The sequence below is a fragment of the Pteropus alecto genome, unplaced genomic scaffold (genome assembly GCF_000325575.1).
Source record: "Pteropus alecto unplaced genomic scaffold, ASM32557v1 scaffold21, whole genome shotgun sequence".
NCBI lineage: Eukaryota > Metazoa > Chordata > Mammalia > Chiroptera > Pteropodidae > Pteropus > Pteropus alecto.
In genome coordinates this window covers 22,454,228-22,470,640 of record NW_006436282.1, presented here as the reverse complement: position 1 = coordinate 22,470,640, position 16,413 = coordinate 22,454,228, and the positions used below count along the sequence as shown (strand labels likewise).

Below are 16,413 nucleotides of genomic sequence, written 5' to 3'. Positions count from 1 at the left end.
TTCTTTCCCTGGGTACCCAGGTGCACAAATGGGATGGTGATCTTCACAAAACATCATCATCAACAACAACAAAAACCTCTCGCTCACACAAAAGCCCACCTTACAACTGAATGGAATATTAACGACTACCTAATAGTTGCAGGGCAAAACTGAACACTAACACAGCTATTCCTACAGATTGCCCGTGAAGCCGGAGCAGCTCGGGGAGAAACACACCTACTGTATGTGAAATGCTGGTGCAGATTTTTTTCCTATCAGTCTAACCTTCTGTGTTGATGCATGAATGCTGGTACCCACTTACAGGGATGCCAGATGATCAGTGCAGAATGAAGGTCCCAAGAGAGAGGATCACATGATTCTCTCTGCCCTGTGACGTCACTAGCAGATGGCATGGGTACCAGCTCTGGCAGTTGGCATCAATGTCACTTTTTAGAGATCAATGAGATAGTGCAGATATACACAGATCTAGAGACTCCAGGAGACGATGCGACACTCAGCCTGAAAAGATTTGGAAGATCCAAAATGAAAACTGATTATTGAATGAAATTAAAACCTAAGGTAATATAAATAAAGATATACTTCAATTGATACTGGCTTTGCATGCAAGTGTTTAAAGATACAGTGTCACTGTCTTATAGTATTTATATGCTCTTTGCCATCTATAACTTCTTATCATATTTCATTCTTATGATGCAATTATCACATACTTTCACTGCTATTATGTAACACTGCAAGTATGTGGACATTAGTAAGAGTTTGTGTGTGTGTGTGTGTGTGTGTGTGTGTGTGTGTGTGTATGTGTGTGTGTCAGGGGGCTGGAGATTATTAAATTGAAAAGTCTCTGTTTTAATGTGCTTATTTGTTTGAAGACTTTAGCTGAAAATACTTGCTGCTTCACCAAACGAAAGCCAAAATTGCATTTGAAACACAAATTATTTTTCCCTTTCATTCGGGATTCTGAACACACGTGCACAATTGCAGTCAGAATCCTTGGACCGTTCCTGTCAGATATTAGCTGGAGGGAGACTTCTGTGGCTCGTAGAACAAAAACACTATGAGAGTGTTTTTTGTCCAGGATAATTTGAACAGCAGTAAACAGACAATTACATGTAGGAAAAAAAATGTCAATGTATAAGCAGTCTCAACATTTCCTTTGATTTACAAAAATGTCAGTGATTTTTATTTTTTAAATTTATTTATGGAGCTTATTCCAAATTAGCCTAATCTTCCCCTACCTCTTTTTGTGTGTGTGTGTGTAGGAAAGCTGGGAAAATAGTGCTCGTTTACATTTTTCTTTACTGATCAGAAAGAAATCAGTTTTAAAATCGGCTCTGATTAATTTCTCTTTAAATTTGTATATTCCAACAGCCACTTATCTAAATCCACAGTTACACAATACAACAAATAAAGTTAAGGCTTTTTTTAAAAAAACAAAACAAAACAAAACACAAATTTGTCAGCTAATGGAGAGAGAACACTTTTTATTTAAAAAACTGGTGTCTCTTCTCGTTTTCTACTCAGGAGAATTGGAACTAATGAAATTCTTCATTGCTTATCATGTTTTGTATTTGCTTGAATCCAAAAGTCCTTTTTGTGTATTTAAAAACCAGTAAAAAAAAAAAAAAAATCAAAGAGAAATGGAGACGGTGATGGTATTACAATAAATGCTTCATGTTTTATTTTCTTTTGATAATTTCCCTGTATAAATTAATACTATTGCATGTGTCAATGTTTGTTATAATTACTAGTCTTTCCAAACTCGAAAATTATATTTCATGTAAAAAACCTTAGTCCCGGAATCAGTCTTTTTCACGTGTTCTTGTATTTTTATGATTAAGTCATTCAATATGTGTTAAGTGTATAAACTTGAAAAATGAAAACACTTTAAATATTGTGCTGGCGTTTTTTCAGGTTATTTAAGATTAGAGAACCATGTTAACACTACCGTTTGATGAGTCTGTTGTAATGCCAGAATCCCAGATGTGCAGAAAGTTTTCTAGAGAATGTGAGGACCAGAAGCAAATTAAGAAACCGGAAAGCTTTTCCAAACAGATCGTCCTTCGAGGCAAGAGTGTCAAAAGGACCCCTGGAGAAGAAACTGAGAAAGAAGAGGAGGAGGAAGACAGGGAAGAGGAAGATGAAAATGGGTTGCCCAGGAGGAGGGGTCTTAGGAAAAAAAAGACAACCAAGCTCCGACTGGAGAGGGTCAAGTTCAGGAGACAGGAAGCTAATGCTCGAGAGAGGAACAGGATGCACGGCCTCAATGACGCTCTGGACAATTTAAGAAAAGTGGTCCCTTGTTATTCCAAAACCCAAAAACTGTCCAAAATAGAAACTTTACGACTGGCCAAAAACTACATCTGGGCACTTTCTGAAATTCTGAGAATCGGCAAGAGACCTGATCTGCTCACGTTCGTCCAAAACTTATGCAAGGGTCTTTCCCAGCCAACCACAAACTTGGTGGCAGGCTGCTTGCAGCTCAACGCCAGGAGTTTCCTGATGGGTCAGGGTGGGGAGGCTGCGCATCACACGAGGTCACCCTACTCTACTTTCTACCCACCCTACCACAGCCCTGAGCTCACCACTCCCCCAGGGCATGGAACTCTTGATAATGCTAAGTCCATGAAACCCTACAATTATTGCAGTGCGTATGAATCCTTCTATGAAAGCACTTCCCCTGAGTGTGCCAGCCCTCAGTTTGAAGGTCCCTTAAGTCCTCCCCCAATTAACTATAATGGGATATTTTCCCTGAAGCAAGAAGAAACCTTGGACTATGGCAAAAATTACAATTATGGCATGCATTACTGTGCAGTGCCACCCAGGGGTCCCCTTGGGCAGGGAGCCATGTTCAGGTTGCCCACCGACAGCCACTTCCCTTATGACTTACATCTGCGCGGCCAATCTCTCACCATGCAAGATGAATTAAACGCAGTTTTTCATAATTAATGAGGAAAATGAAAATAAACAGTGGTCATTCACCTCCCCCCGTCTAATTAAGACAAAGCAGGTGCTTGTGGGCTGAGTAATTGGCACAACTCTATCTAAGGTGTTTACTAGTTGCTGAAGTGTGTTTCAACTATTGTGAGAATTTTCTATGTAATAATAAATCTCTTTTCGTATGAGAACTTCTTTTCCTTTCCTTTTGTCTGTAAAGCACTGTGATTCTGATTCTACTGGAAGGATTTTTTTTTTTCTTGTTTTCTTTTAAATTCACCCAATTTGTTTGAACGAGGTGTCTAAGATTATACTGTTGAATAAAGACATGCACACAGCATCACTCAATGTCTAGTTCAGTTGTACAGTAATTATAAAAATGCATGTTGTTAAAATCAGATGAATAAAACGATGTGTTTATAATGATTAGGAATTATATATTATGTATCTCTGAAAATTTGGAAATTTAAAATATCAAGAGTAACACTAGGCTGACAGTGATATTGGAAGGCGCATTTGAGGCTGTGCAACAATATGAAAAGCTATGCAATTTTCTTTTTATTAAAGACAACTCTAAATGCGTCCAATGGGTAACTACTCCTCTTCAAGTATTTGCAGATGGGGCAACGTGATATTTGGGTAGGTGGTGTCATAATTTTGGAACGATTATTTCAATTATAAAGAAAAAAATTTCAGCACTGGTTTTGTATTGTTCAGAAATTACCTGTATAGGTTTATTATCACAATGTATAATTGTTTTTCCACCCCACATTTTTAAAGCAATTAAACATAGATATTTACTCTCATAAAGGACATCTATTAGCCGTGATATTTTTGCATGATACTTATTATTTCCTGGTACACAGCTGCTTTCTGTCTGCCAATGCCCTCCTCCTCATTTCAGAAATATTTCTGGATTTCTAAACCATAGGAGATAAAACAAATTTCTTAAACAAAACGGCCAAAGCGCTTACAAGAATTTTTTTTTTTTTTTTTTTTTTAAGTATCTTAAATGAAAGGAGAGTAGCCCATGAGGGTTCGACATCCTAAGGAAACAATAATAAATCCTGGTAACCTTCAGCTTGAGTCGAAATTCGGTGGCAAATTTCCAGCAAACACCAGAGTGGATGTTAAAAATGGAAGGTTTGACTCTGCCGATTTAAATAAGTCTGGCCGATTAGAGGCTAAATTCTCTGTGATTAAAAGTTTCCTGACAAAAGGCCACCAAAAATCTACTTGCACAGCGCCTGGGGAGCTCACCCTGTTCAGCAGCACCGAGCCCCGTTCAGAGTAAAAACCGAGGTGGCAACGACCTCACGGCAGATGCCCTCCTGCGCAGGTTTGCCTCCCAGGGGGAGGAGAGGGAACAGCTGCAGAGGGCGGCGAGGGCCGCGGAAATGGGCGCCGCGGTGGCAGGACGGAGCCGGGTCCGGCTGAGCCTGGGCAGGGAGCCCGCGCCACCAGGACGGGCGACCGCTGCCCGCTCATGCGCTCCGCGGCCAGCGCTCCAGGCGGTGCAGGCTCGACGGCTCTTGCCGGGTGACTCGGGTGACTCGGGAGGGCAAGGAGGCCCTCCCCCCGCAGTTATCACAGGGGCACAGGGCCACAGGGGCACGGGCTGCACTGCCCGTGTCCCACCCGCAGTGGGCGCTCTGGGGCCCGGGGGCCGCGCGCCCAGCGAGCGCACTGACCTCCCCGGACCGAGAAGGGGTTTGCGCGGTCTGGGGAACGTGCTGGCTCCAGAGACCTTGCCCTGAACCTGGGAGAAAGCGACCTCTTCAGGGCGAGGCCCCTAGAGGCGGAACAGAGGTCGGCCCTTCATCCTCCCCGCCTGCCGCAACGGGAGACGCAGAGGCTCCAGTTTGCCCAAATTCCGCTGAGAGTTGCCCCATTCCTGGTCCTCCCGTGGCTTGCGGGAAGCCTGCGCCCCATCCTCCAGGGAGCGACGTCCCTTCAGCTCCCCCATAGCAGCGCCCGGCAGCGGCGCTCGGAGGGGCAAAGGTGCGAACCAGCTCCTGGCACACGACGGAGCGGGTGACGAACGCGCCCTTTTACGCGGGGGTGCTAGCACCTGTTCAGTCTAATCCCACGAGGGCGGGGGCAAAGGGGTTTTGGAAAGAGGTGGAGGCGTGCCCTCCAGGGGTGGAGAGAAGTCTGCCCAAGCTAGGGAGGCCTCTGTCCCCTGTCTGTCTCAGATGCAGGGGTGAGTCTGGGTTGCTTCCTCACAGACGTGCACCAAGCCTGCCCTCCCTGGGACTGTGTCCAGGATTGCTGGGCCTCTTTAAGATGCCTCAGAATCTCATCACTGCTTACCCCATCTGAGCAAAGAGCAAGAAGGTCAGGAAGCATCTGGAACTGGAAGAATATGGCTTTAAAAAAAAAAAAATTTAAGTCAGTTCTGTTTAGTCACTAGCAGAATAAGTGTGGTCTTCCCCCACCCTACCCCCACCCCCGCCACGCTTGCTTCAAGGTGACCCGCTGCCTGACTGAGAGCCGCATCGCGCCTGCTCAGTGTCTTGTTGGTCCAGACAGCCCGTACAATCCGCATAGGCTTTCCAGGGTCACAGATTCATGCTGGAACTAGAGACTGCAACAGGAGATGCATTCTCCGGCTCTCTTCTGGCGACATGGGAGAGCTAAGAAGAAAAGCAGCTGGCTGAACGTCTGGGGAAGAAGCAAACGTTCAGGAGCGTCTCATCTCAGAGTTTGTTTGCAGGGGGGGCGGGGCACTCAAGCAAAAGAATGGGGTTTTCGGGCACAGACCCCAGAGATCATGGAATTTCTTCCATGTTTGGATGCACAGATCTGATGCGTGCCTTCTCAGTGGACTGATGGAATCCGAGACACTATGTTGTATGTGCGTAGGGTGCGTGGGACTGATTCTTGTGGCTTAATCATCCTTCAGATCTCACTGATGACCCCGGGCGTGGGCATCACGGAGCTGACCTCCTTTACACTCACCGAGGACAGGGCGTTACCTCCCTTCCTCAGTCGGGCCCTCCCTCTTCCCTGTGGACTGCAATCCCGAGAAATCGCATGCCTTTTCATTCATACGCCAACATCGCAGATGCCACGCGTTGCAGAATCTTACTTTTAAGGTGTCATTCCAATGAAGGGGAAACAGTACAGTAGAGAGAGCAGTTTAGGATCAGGAAGGTGTGCAGTCAGGTTTGGGACAAAGCTCTGCCTCACCATCGACCTTTTACTGCAGCCTCCCTGAGATTGTCTAAGGCACCCAAAAGGCTCCAGGTCAGATACCTTAGTTCCTCGCTCTCTGCCCGACCTCATGCTTTCCTGGTCTCCAGCAGGAAAGATGAAATGTCTTTCTCTCTTCTGAACCCTTTTAATTATTATTGTCTTTCAAACTAATTAGGCATCTCTTCTTTGGAGCTGAATTATGGGAATCTTATATTTAACTACTCACATGTTTGTCTTTTCTTTTTTATCAGGATTAGAATGTATATATATTCTATATAATTGACCTCAACAAAATAAAGACGTATTTCTTTCTTATATATTAAAAAAAGTGATAGGAAATATAGGACTCGTGTGGCTGTTCAGGGACACCAGAAGCCTAGGCTCCTTCACTTTTCTACGCCACTAACCTTAGTGTGGGACTTTTATTCTCAACTTCACCTCATAGCCCCAGATGGTTGCTGACGTTCCAGCCATTGCATCCTCATTTCTAATTAAGAAAAAGGAAAGGAGATGGCAAAGGGGTGTTCCACCCACCTGCTCAGACCCCTTCAGAAAATACTGATGGGAGCCTCACGCAATGACTTCTACTTATATCTCACTGACTACCTCTAGATTGAAGAGAAGTTGGAAAATATAACCTTTTTTATCAGAGCCTATGACCACCTGGAATAAAATCAAGTCCTGGAAGTAAAGAAGAAGGAGAAAATAGATAGCAGTTGGCCATCTAGCCATTTCTGCCATACCTCCCCTTGTGGGCTCCGGATCCTCAAGAGCTTGGACCCCATCTTACCCAGCCTGTGGACTACCTTGGCACACTGCCTTGCATATCATAGATTCTCAGGAAATGTTTTAATTGTTTTAAAATCCCTAATGACAGTTCCGGTGGTAAAGGCTGCTCTGGAGTACGTCTTCCATCTGTGAGCTAATGGGACATGCTGCATACCAGACTTCAGCGGGACCATTGCTACAGGGCATTGCCTCGAATCATCGTGATCTTTGCCTCCCAACATGTCACTGCCCCTGGCCTCCAACGTGACACTCACCTTCCGCCCATGAAGGTATCACCTGCCATACTCAGAAGGTCCAGTCTGCCAGACAAGAGCTTGCCTCAGCTCATTTTCTTTTTAATACAGTGAGCCCCATCTTTATATACATTTTACCTTCCTAGTTGTGTGTGGCCAGCTTTGCTTAGCTCTCTCCAAGACCAATGCCTTTACCTTGGCTGTCCACCAATTCCTTTCTCTCTTCTCTGAGATCTTATGAGATCTTTTTCCTCTTCCTACTATCTCTTTCCCCATTGGCTACATACGTTTGTGTTACCCAATGGTCTTAGGCTTCCCCAGCTTGTGGATTCTAAATAAGGTTTGTTTTCAAGTCTAGTTCTCCGTCCCTACCTGCAAAAGGTATGAACTCAGGCCATACGTTTCTTTCTGTGTCATGAAGCCATGGAAGGAGAGGGTTTCATCCACCACTGCTGGGGCCACCTGTGCTTTTTCTCAGTCATATCCCCATGCCCAGGGTGCTCATGCTGATGCCACCTCCAACAAAGTACTGTGTGGCTGATGATCTACTCCAGGAGCCCACCTGGTGGCACTGACTCGCCCTTGACCTTCATCATCCTGCGGGAGATTAATACTCTTGAAACTGCCTTCTCCCTCTCTCCTACCTTTCTCTGGGTCTCTGGCCTATAAGGAAAAATACATTCTTACTTCGAAGAGATGCCAGAATCCTTGGGCTTTTACTTTTAATACTCTTGAAACTGCCTTCTCCCTCTCTCCTCACCTTTCTCTGGGTCTCTGGCCTATAGGGAAAAATGCATTCTTACTTCGAAGAGATGGCAGAATCCTTGGGCTTTTACTTTAACAGCTCAGCCTTCTTGGTCCCAGGGCCCCCAGCTACCCCAGAGAGCTGGGTCATGGCAGGTTCAAGCATCACCTCATGCAGTGCTCAAAGCTCTGCCACGTATCTTTTCTTGGGTCCTGTTTCTGAGTTGGCCTCACTGCATCTGATTTCCCTATTTGCAGGGTATCCTCCATCCCCACAGGAGCCCTACTTCTTTGTCAGATTCCCAGTGGAAACTCAAATTAGGAAGAGATTCAAGTTCTTCCTTTAAGTTATGTACCAGGGACATAGGAAAAGGAGGGTCTGTACCCTGTACTCTCATACTAAACTATGTAACACACTCTAACCTAGGCAAAGACCAAACTAGATATCTAAGGCTTCCTTCCCAAATTGGAAAACCAAAACAGACAACAGCAAAGCATCTTTCTTCATCCTCAAGGCCCTTCTCGCCTCTTGTTCTTTTTTCCTTCCTAGTCAACGTTCTTTAGTGAATACTTGACACAGAAAGTCTCACCTTCTCCAGCACCCTCTCTCCTTGATCTGCTCTAGTCCCCCCTCCACCTCTACCGTTCAACTGAGGTTACATATGTTTTATTTACTCTAACCCTTAAGATATTTAAACAAAGCATGGTGGTGTGTTTTTTTAAGTGTGTAACATCACTGATAAAAAGAATTGGGATATCATGTTGGAAAAGTTAGCTGGAGATCTCATGTGAGCCTGGGTGCCAGCTAAGGGGAGGTAGATGATCACCAAGGATGTTGGTCTAAGGGCCCAACTTTGTCGAGCTACATCCATTAGCTTTGTGCCCATGAGCAAGTGACATGAATTTGCAGATTCTCAGTTTCCGGTAAATAAGGATCATAAGAAGTAACACAAGCTACTGAAGTCCAATGATTGTTCTTCGGTCCTTACTTCCTTTGCTCTCTCCCTGGCTGCCCGGCCCTCACAAGCTGCTGTGCGTCTCTTCGCATTTTGTCGACTCTCCTCTTCTGTCTCCTTCGCTAGCTCGTCTTTCTCCTCCCCGCTGTCCTCAGGACTCAGCCTTCTGTAGCTCTCTTCATTGTCTTCCAGGTCCCACTTCGGCTTCTCCTGTCCCTTCTACAAGAGGACTCTCCGATCTGTACTTCAGCCCACCAGATGTCATCACTCGGAAAGCCCGTCGTCCTCTGAAACTCAATGTGTCTATAATGAAACCCTCTCCGAAACTCTACCCGCTCCTGCCATCCTTATCCGGGACATTCCTGCCATTTCCCGTGGATAAACTCTCTGAGCCTTTTTGATTAAATGAGTTAATGAGTATAAGTAGCGTTTTGTAGAAAAACTGATATTAAATATTTCTCATATTCTCTTCTCTTTCTGGCCATTGCCCTTTCAAGTTAGTCTCCACGTTCTGTCAATTTTCCCTTCTCAGTGGCTTCCAGCTAATGACTCCTGTTCCACCCTGCCTCCTTCCAGCCTATTTCCCAATACCAAATTAATCTTCCTAAACTACTTCAACATGCCAATCCCTTGGAGTAATACCTTTCAGGGTTCTCATTTTCTATGTGATAAATGATAAAATACATTTTCATTTTCCATTCATCTAAATCCTTCATACAAAAACTAAAAACAACTGTTGACCTCATACAGTGCTTTAGAATTTACATAACATTTTCTACCTATTCACCTAAGAAGTTTATCCTGAGGTAATAATTCTTATGATCCTTATTTTACTAGAAACAGAACCACCAAAATCATATCGCTTGTCCCTGGGCACAGTGCTAATGGACATAGCTGGACAAAGCCAGGCTTCAGACTTTCGTCCCTTAGTTGGCACACGAAGTCTGATGTATGGGATCTCCAGCTCACTTTTCAAACCTGATATTCCATTTTATTATATCATTGATTTTCACCTATTTTTTTTTTAAAGCACCAGGACACTTTGTTCAAATAATATTTTTATTATTTTTATTATTCACCAGGAGCAGAAACATTTTCATGGTGAAGACAAGTGTGGGGGTTAGGGACCGAGACACCCATCCTACCCAGCTCTATCACTAAACTACTATTATTCAGACTCTGCACTAGGTGTGGAGGATATAAAAATGAAAAAGGTTGCTACCCTTTAAAAACAGGGAAAAATTAAATTCGATGTTATATGCAAATCACACAGCGTGTCTGGCACACAGCACGAGCTAGTTTTCTCTTTTCTATCTCCTTTCATTGCTTATTCAGGGAAGGCCAACAAATTTTAATATTATCCTATACCAAATATAACTAGGAAAAAAGTTGGAGTCAATATATTTTAAAAGTCACATGGAAACGATTCTTGTATTATTTTTTTGACTGTAAATTTTTTATACGACTAATTCCTATGGTCAGAAGTCTCCTTTCACATGGAGCCTAAGAAGAGGGCGGGGGAGGGGGACGGATCGGCCATCTGATTTAGCTGGGACCACCGCCCCCACCCCAAACAATAGAGATGAAGCCACTTCCCATGGAAGAGAAAGGAAACGAATACTAATTAATATTTATTGAAAGTATTGCATGCCCCGCACTAGATCATACTTCTCATTTCATTTCGTACTTTTGTCCCAACAATGTGGGGAGGTGGGTTTGCTATGAGAATTCCATTCACAGACAAAGATTGAGGTTCAGATCAGTGAGGCAACTTGTCCGAGCTCTTTTATTGTTCAAGAGCAAGAAAGGGTAGATCTGGAATTTGACCCCTGTCAGCCTGACCGGCAGCCTAACAAGTCCCCACGAACCTCGTTCTGCCATGGAGAACCGCAGTAGCTCACATTAAATGAGGCTTTCTCACGGTGGGTGTCACCTAAGCACCTCGCGTGTACTTTCTCATTTAATCTTCCTAACAACCTGTGAGATACTTACTATTATCGGCCCCCTCTGGAAACTGAGGCACAAAAACTAGCCCAGGGCCATGATAAGCAGTGGGATGAAAGTTCAAGCCAAGGGAGTCTGCCTCCAGAACCCATGCTCTCCACCAAACTAAACAGCAACACTATAAGACAACCAACCACTGTTTTCGAAGGTTTGCACTGACATGAAAGCACGATCGTTTTCAATTCCACAGGGGAGAGAAAACGATCAGTTATATGATAAAGACAAATCACCTACAAAGCAGGGGAAAAAAAATACTCGCAGCCATCCCATTCCCTCCCGGCTATGGTAGGATGACAACTGCTACAGGATGACAACACATCCAGTTTGTCAACGGAGTTATCCAGTTTGAGCAAAATTATTCTCTCTCAAAAATGTGGTGTTAGGGGAAACGGTAAATGAACTCTTAAGCTTTCGAAATGATAATCTAGCATTACTTAAAAGTCTACAGATTTATTCCTAAATGTATTTAAGTCTTACCAGCGAACACAATGTTTGGTTATTAAAAAGTAATTCTGGAGAAATTAGCAGCTACAAAATTAATATAATTCGTTTATTACTTACAGCCACAAATCAAGATGCTGTTAACACTGCTACACGCAATTTAACATGCACAGTAAGTTTCCACATGGCTTCAATTTTGGGTCTCTGGTCACTCCATTCAATCATTTATGGCATGGTCCAGCATGTTAGTCAGAGGGTGCTTGGCCTAATCAAAGTGTGAAGCATCGCTTTTCAAAGTATGGAGTTAAAGTTTTTGTTGATTTCTTATTTCTATCATATTAAATAAATACTTTTCTGAATCTGTAGGCTTATAATTACATAAGAGATTTAGGGATGGAGAAAAACAGAAAGCACCCAAACTCTAATACTAGCCCAGACTCCTCTATGTTTTTTAGTCTCTAATTTCTTCTCCTTTTCACTGTTTCTCCTTAGAAGATGAAGGAGGGGCAGAAACACACAAACGCACACACACACACACCAATGCGATTTGTACAAGAAAGTTGGGATTAAAAAACTTATTCTGAGTTTGAGCCCTCTTCATCATCCTGCCAGAATAATGCGTAGTTTGTGTTTCATAGCTGGATTCCACGCCTCCATTAAAAGTAGTTCAAGTTCCCTAACGAAATGAGATACACAACTTGCATCATTCAAGATGAGAAATCAATGCAATAATTGCACCTCATGTCTCAGCCCTAAAAGAGAACAATAAGCCTACAGAATAGAAAACATTCCTCTCACCTGCGTTTTCCTATAGTGTTTAGTTTTCGTGGGAACTTGGATCTCCTAAACTGTGGCCTGTGTTTTGCGGTGGCAACCGCTTTTCTTCCTTTGCCATTCCCACCGTGAAGGTTGGTTGAATTGACTAAAAACTCAAACCACTTTTCTTCTAGAATTTGTCCTGGAAAGGATCTTTTCGTCAATCGCGATGAAGTCTGTGGTTAACGCACTACATTTCACTCTATAAGTCTTGCCAGAGTCCTTTTGACTGCCACTTTTAAAAGTTAAACTGGCAAAGGAAAGCTATCATTCAGGAAAGGATTAGTCACAGAGATTTAGCGATTCAGCAATTGTGCCTTTCTGCTGCCGTCATCTATACAGGAAGGGCAGTTGATGGCAGGGGAAGGAAGACAAGAGATGAGCATACAGGAAGGCTAGAAAAGCCTTTGCCGATCCGTACCAGACAGCATGCCCTCACGAGAGAAGGGAGCGAGGCTGGCTGAGGAAAACAACCCCAGAAGGTTTCTATTCTCAAACTGAGATGAAGACACACATCTCTGAGCAAGTCTGCCATGTTTTAGGGTCAAAACGTAGAGTAATTAGAAAAGAATCATTCTCTAAATTTTGGTGAAGAAAATTAGAAATCTAACACTTATAGCTGTTAATGAATAGTGAGAAAGGAACCAAACTATACCCCAGAGTTTATTTCAAAGCTTGTAATAATGATACCTTCCATGGAAATGATACCTTTAAGTGTTATTTTGCATGGATTATCACACACACACACACACACACACACACACACACACACACACCCCTTTTGACATCTTGAAGCAAATAAATGTCTAGTCTCAGATATGGAAAAGCAGAGAAGTTAGGTGACTCCCCCAAACTCATACTATTATAGCAAGTGACAGAATTTAAATTAGATCCAACTCTTTCAAAAACCAGTTCTACAGCCCTTCCATAGCATTGTTCAAAATGTCCTGGTAATGTCTAAATTTACTTGTTTTCATAAAAGAATGGCAAAATTTTGCTTTAAGGACAAGAGAGGTATGGCTTGTATATTTCCTAGAAACACTGTACCATATTATTTGTTTCTTTACTTTTAAGGATCGAATACTTTTCATTGAAAGTTTTACTACAAGCCTAAACACATAAAATGTTTGCAAACTGTAAATCTATCTATCAATTTGAATATAGACTTCAAACCATGGAAAATGGTTTACCCTGGTAGGAAACCTGAAGAGCCACTGGGAGGTTCTGGTGACTTATTGTTGGTGCTGGGAAAAGACACTACTTAAGAAAACGTTAGAAGAAAAGAAATATGGGAAAGAATATTTGAATCGCAGATTCCCTGTGTCCTCCCCCATCTGAACATGCATTGCTCATCTCTCTCTTGACTTTCTGGGGTATTTACTCCATCATCTGCTATATTTGTCCACATAAAACCATAAGCTCTATCAAACTGTAAAGCTTGGCCATATTGTTGGCTCACACAGCATTCAGTACAGCACGCAACGCAGTGTCCTGCACACAGCAGGTGCTTGATAAATGTTTGTTGAACTGAATTCATTTATATCATATCCAGAAAGTACCCTATGTATTTATCAAGTGCTATTCCTGGTGTCGAAGATGGAAACGAGTCTGATTTGTGTTTAGTATCCGTATGAAATGCTAATTTCTTGCCTGGTTTCCGAATACCAGGTACCCAGGTCACCACGTGGAATCCGATATTTAGTGTAAAACGGCACCCCACCACCTGAAAAAAAAATAACTGCATTTCTTGTGTGTTATTTTCTCCAGGGGTATCCCAGAAGGAAGTAGAATCTCTTTTAATGTCTTTTAACATGTTTAGAAAAAGGAGACAGAACCCCTTTAAGAAATCACTTATGCCAAAAGGTTGGTCAGAGGTCAGGCTATCAAACTACAAGCTTCGTACAAAGTACTAGTGAGTATACTTTCCTAGTTGTTTTTTAATGGAAGAAAAAGACTCAGCTTCAAAGGGCAGAAAGCTAGGCAGGGAAATAATGAGATGGAGGAAAATTACTCCCTTCTGATTGGAAAAGGATCATTAGGAGGGAGTCGCAGTGTGGAGCCCTGGCGGAGCTCTGATCTCTCCCCTCCAGCTTTTCCTGAGCAATGTGGGGCAGAAGACCACGTGGATCAGAAAGCTGAGCCCAGTTCCTCTTTTAGCAGGGAGATGGGGGGTGCGGTTGTGTAGAACAGAGCACTGGAGAGAGACAAGACCAAAGGTGGCAGTTCCCATCATCACCAAGGATTGCTGTCCCGATTGTCCTAAAACCCAGATGTTCGGGACCACCTCTTAGCATTTAAAATTCCACCTCCTTCTGTCCCAGCCTATGTAGGGCTCAGAATCAAGGTTAAATTAAGAGGGGACTGGTGGCAGGTATTGACAACAATTGAAGAATAGTACAAAGAAGGTATGTGGCTGTTTATATGACCATAGTCTTAGTAATACATCCTAATTGTATCTATCGTTCTCTAAGTGTTATATAACGCAAGTAACAGTGCTTAGCATTTTAAATGGCTGTGTAATAAAAACCCACTGTTCTGCTTAGTGTTACTGCTCCTCTTTTCCCTAAGAGAATCATTTTCTTTCATCCAAAAATGATTTCTTTTTACTAATATTATGGCTTCTGGTCATGTGACTATAAGCAGATAAATTGCTCAACCACCAACAGAAGGTGGCCTTACTCTATGACATCTCTGTGGTTAGTCCCACTCCCCAGGAGCAGCATTCAGGTTCTATGGCTTTTCAGTCTTAGCTTTGGTGACAATTCATCTATCACCATGAGCAATGAGCTGTGCTTTTACTTGCTCGGGTCCCCCAGTAGTGTCCTGCTGTACCAGGTGCGTTCTCCAGGAGCTGGGGTGGCATTGGTGGTCCCTTCCCTGTCCCACAGGCTCGGGGAGCTTGGGAATCTTGAATGGTACTGCTGAGGTCCCTTCGACACTCCTTCCCAGAGTCTAAAGATTTTTAGCAGACAGATGTCCTGGTGTACTTTCTTGACACACCAAACAGAGTTCCTAAACTGGGTGTCCACATTAGGCTTTAAAGTTTTGTTTGCTTGTGTTAACATTTGACAAATTTTTCACATTAGTTCTGATAATACAAGTATTGCACATTCATCTTAGAACATCCAAGTTCTAAATCTAGCTGACCGTTAAATAAATTTTGTCCTAGCCTCCTCTCTTGACAAAGATGCCTGCGTTGTGAGTGGGAAGGCCTGGTTCAAACTGGGAACAACCTGACCCCTTGGAGTTTCTCCCTGGCCCCTGGCAGTGTGGGGAAACCAGCTCCAGGTGCTAGCCTGTCCCCCTTTTCTTCCTACCCCTGACTCTGCTTGGCCATCACTTGAGCCTGAGTAAGCAGGGTCCACACTGTGAGGACTGAGCCAGTAGCTCAGCAGCCCGGGAAGCAGGTTCAAAGCCCTTTGGGAAGGGAACTCTGGGTCCCAGACACCTGGAGCTTGGGCCAGGGCGAGTCCGAAGACTCGAGGCGGGCGTCTGCCTTTGTCCTTCTACACCTCTGTCTTTCTCTCTCTCGTATGGCCACTCTTACAGAGGAAACTTTTGCACCTGGCTAAGGGAAGCTGACTTGGAGATATATTTATTTCAGGGTTACGGGGTTCTCAGTCATTCCATACTATATTGCTGGCTCTCTGAGTGCAGGAATGGCTTCCTGGAATAGTCCTACAATCCAAGTGTGCTGACTTAACCGTAACCTGAGAAACGAAGGTGCAGCACCCAAGGTCGTGTTACCACAGAGTGTGTCCTATTGTTCCCAGCATTGTGCGAATTGGGGAAAAATAAGCCAGAAGCGAGTCTATGGGAAAGCCCCTCAATTATCAGATATGTATAATCGTAAGTGTAACTTCCGGTCTTATCCAGGTCTGCCCGAATGAAAGTTGTCCCATCAGGAACGTACCTGATAAGGCAGCATACCCAGGTACAAATGCACCCTACATCTCTCCTGTATTTTGATGCGATGACACATTTGACAAAGCTAAAAAGATACCATTTTTACTGCCACGCATAAAGACGTTTTGGAATGTTCGATAAAGCAAGTGTGAAATTACAAAACCTTGATCTGAACGTGTCTAAAGTATATCTTCATTGCTTATCACTAAATTCATTTGTAAACACACACACACACAAAATTCGGATAAAAATGATGGACCATTAAACAAAAGGGATGTTGTAAACAACTATAGGGAAGACTGGCTTAGCTTTCTACTCTATTAAAAATTATATTACCAAATTTTTATGTGAAGAGATGGTTGACAATTATATAGCTAAAGTGTAGGGGGAAA

General features: G+C 43.4%; 1 protein-coding gene across 1 annotated transcript; it reads left to right on the top strand.

The window, feature by feature from the left end:
* Positions 1 to 226: 226 nt before the first annotated feature.
* NEUROD6 (neuronal differentiation 6) lies at positions 227 to 3,747 on the top strand. The gene is made up of 2 exons (XM_006912047.2): positions 227 to 558; positions 1,912 to 3,747. Exon 2 carries the CDS (start codon positions 1,933 to 1,935, stop codon positions 2,944 to 2,946), a length of 1,014 nt encoding a protein of 337 aa, XP_006912109.1. The 5' UTR covers positions 227 to 558; positions 1,912 to 1,932; the 3' UTR covers positions 2,947 to 3,747.
* The last annotated feature ends 12,666 nt before the right edge of the window (positions 3,748 to 16,413 follow it).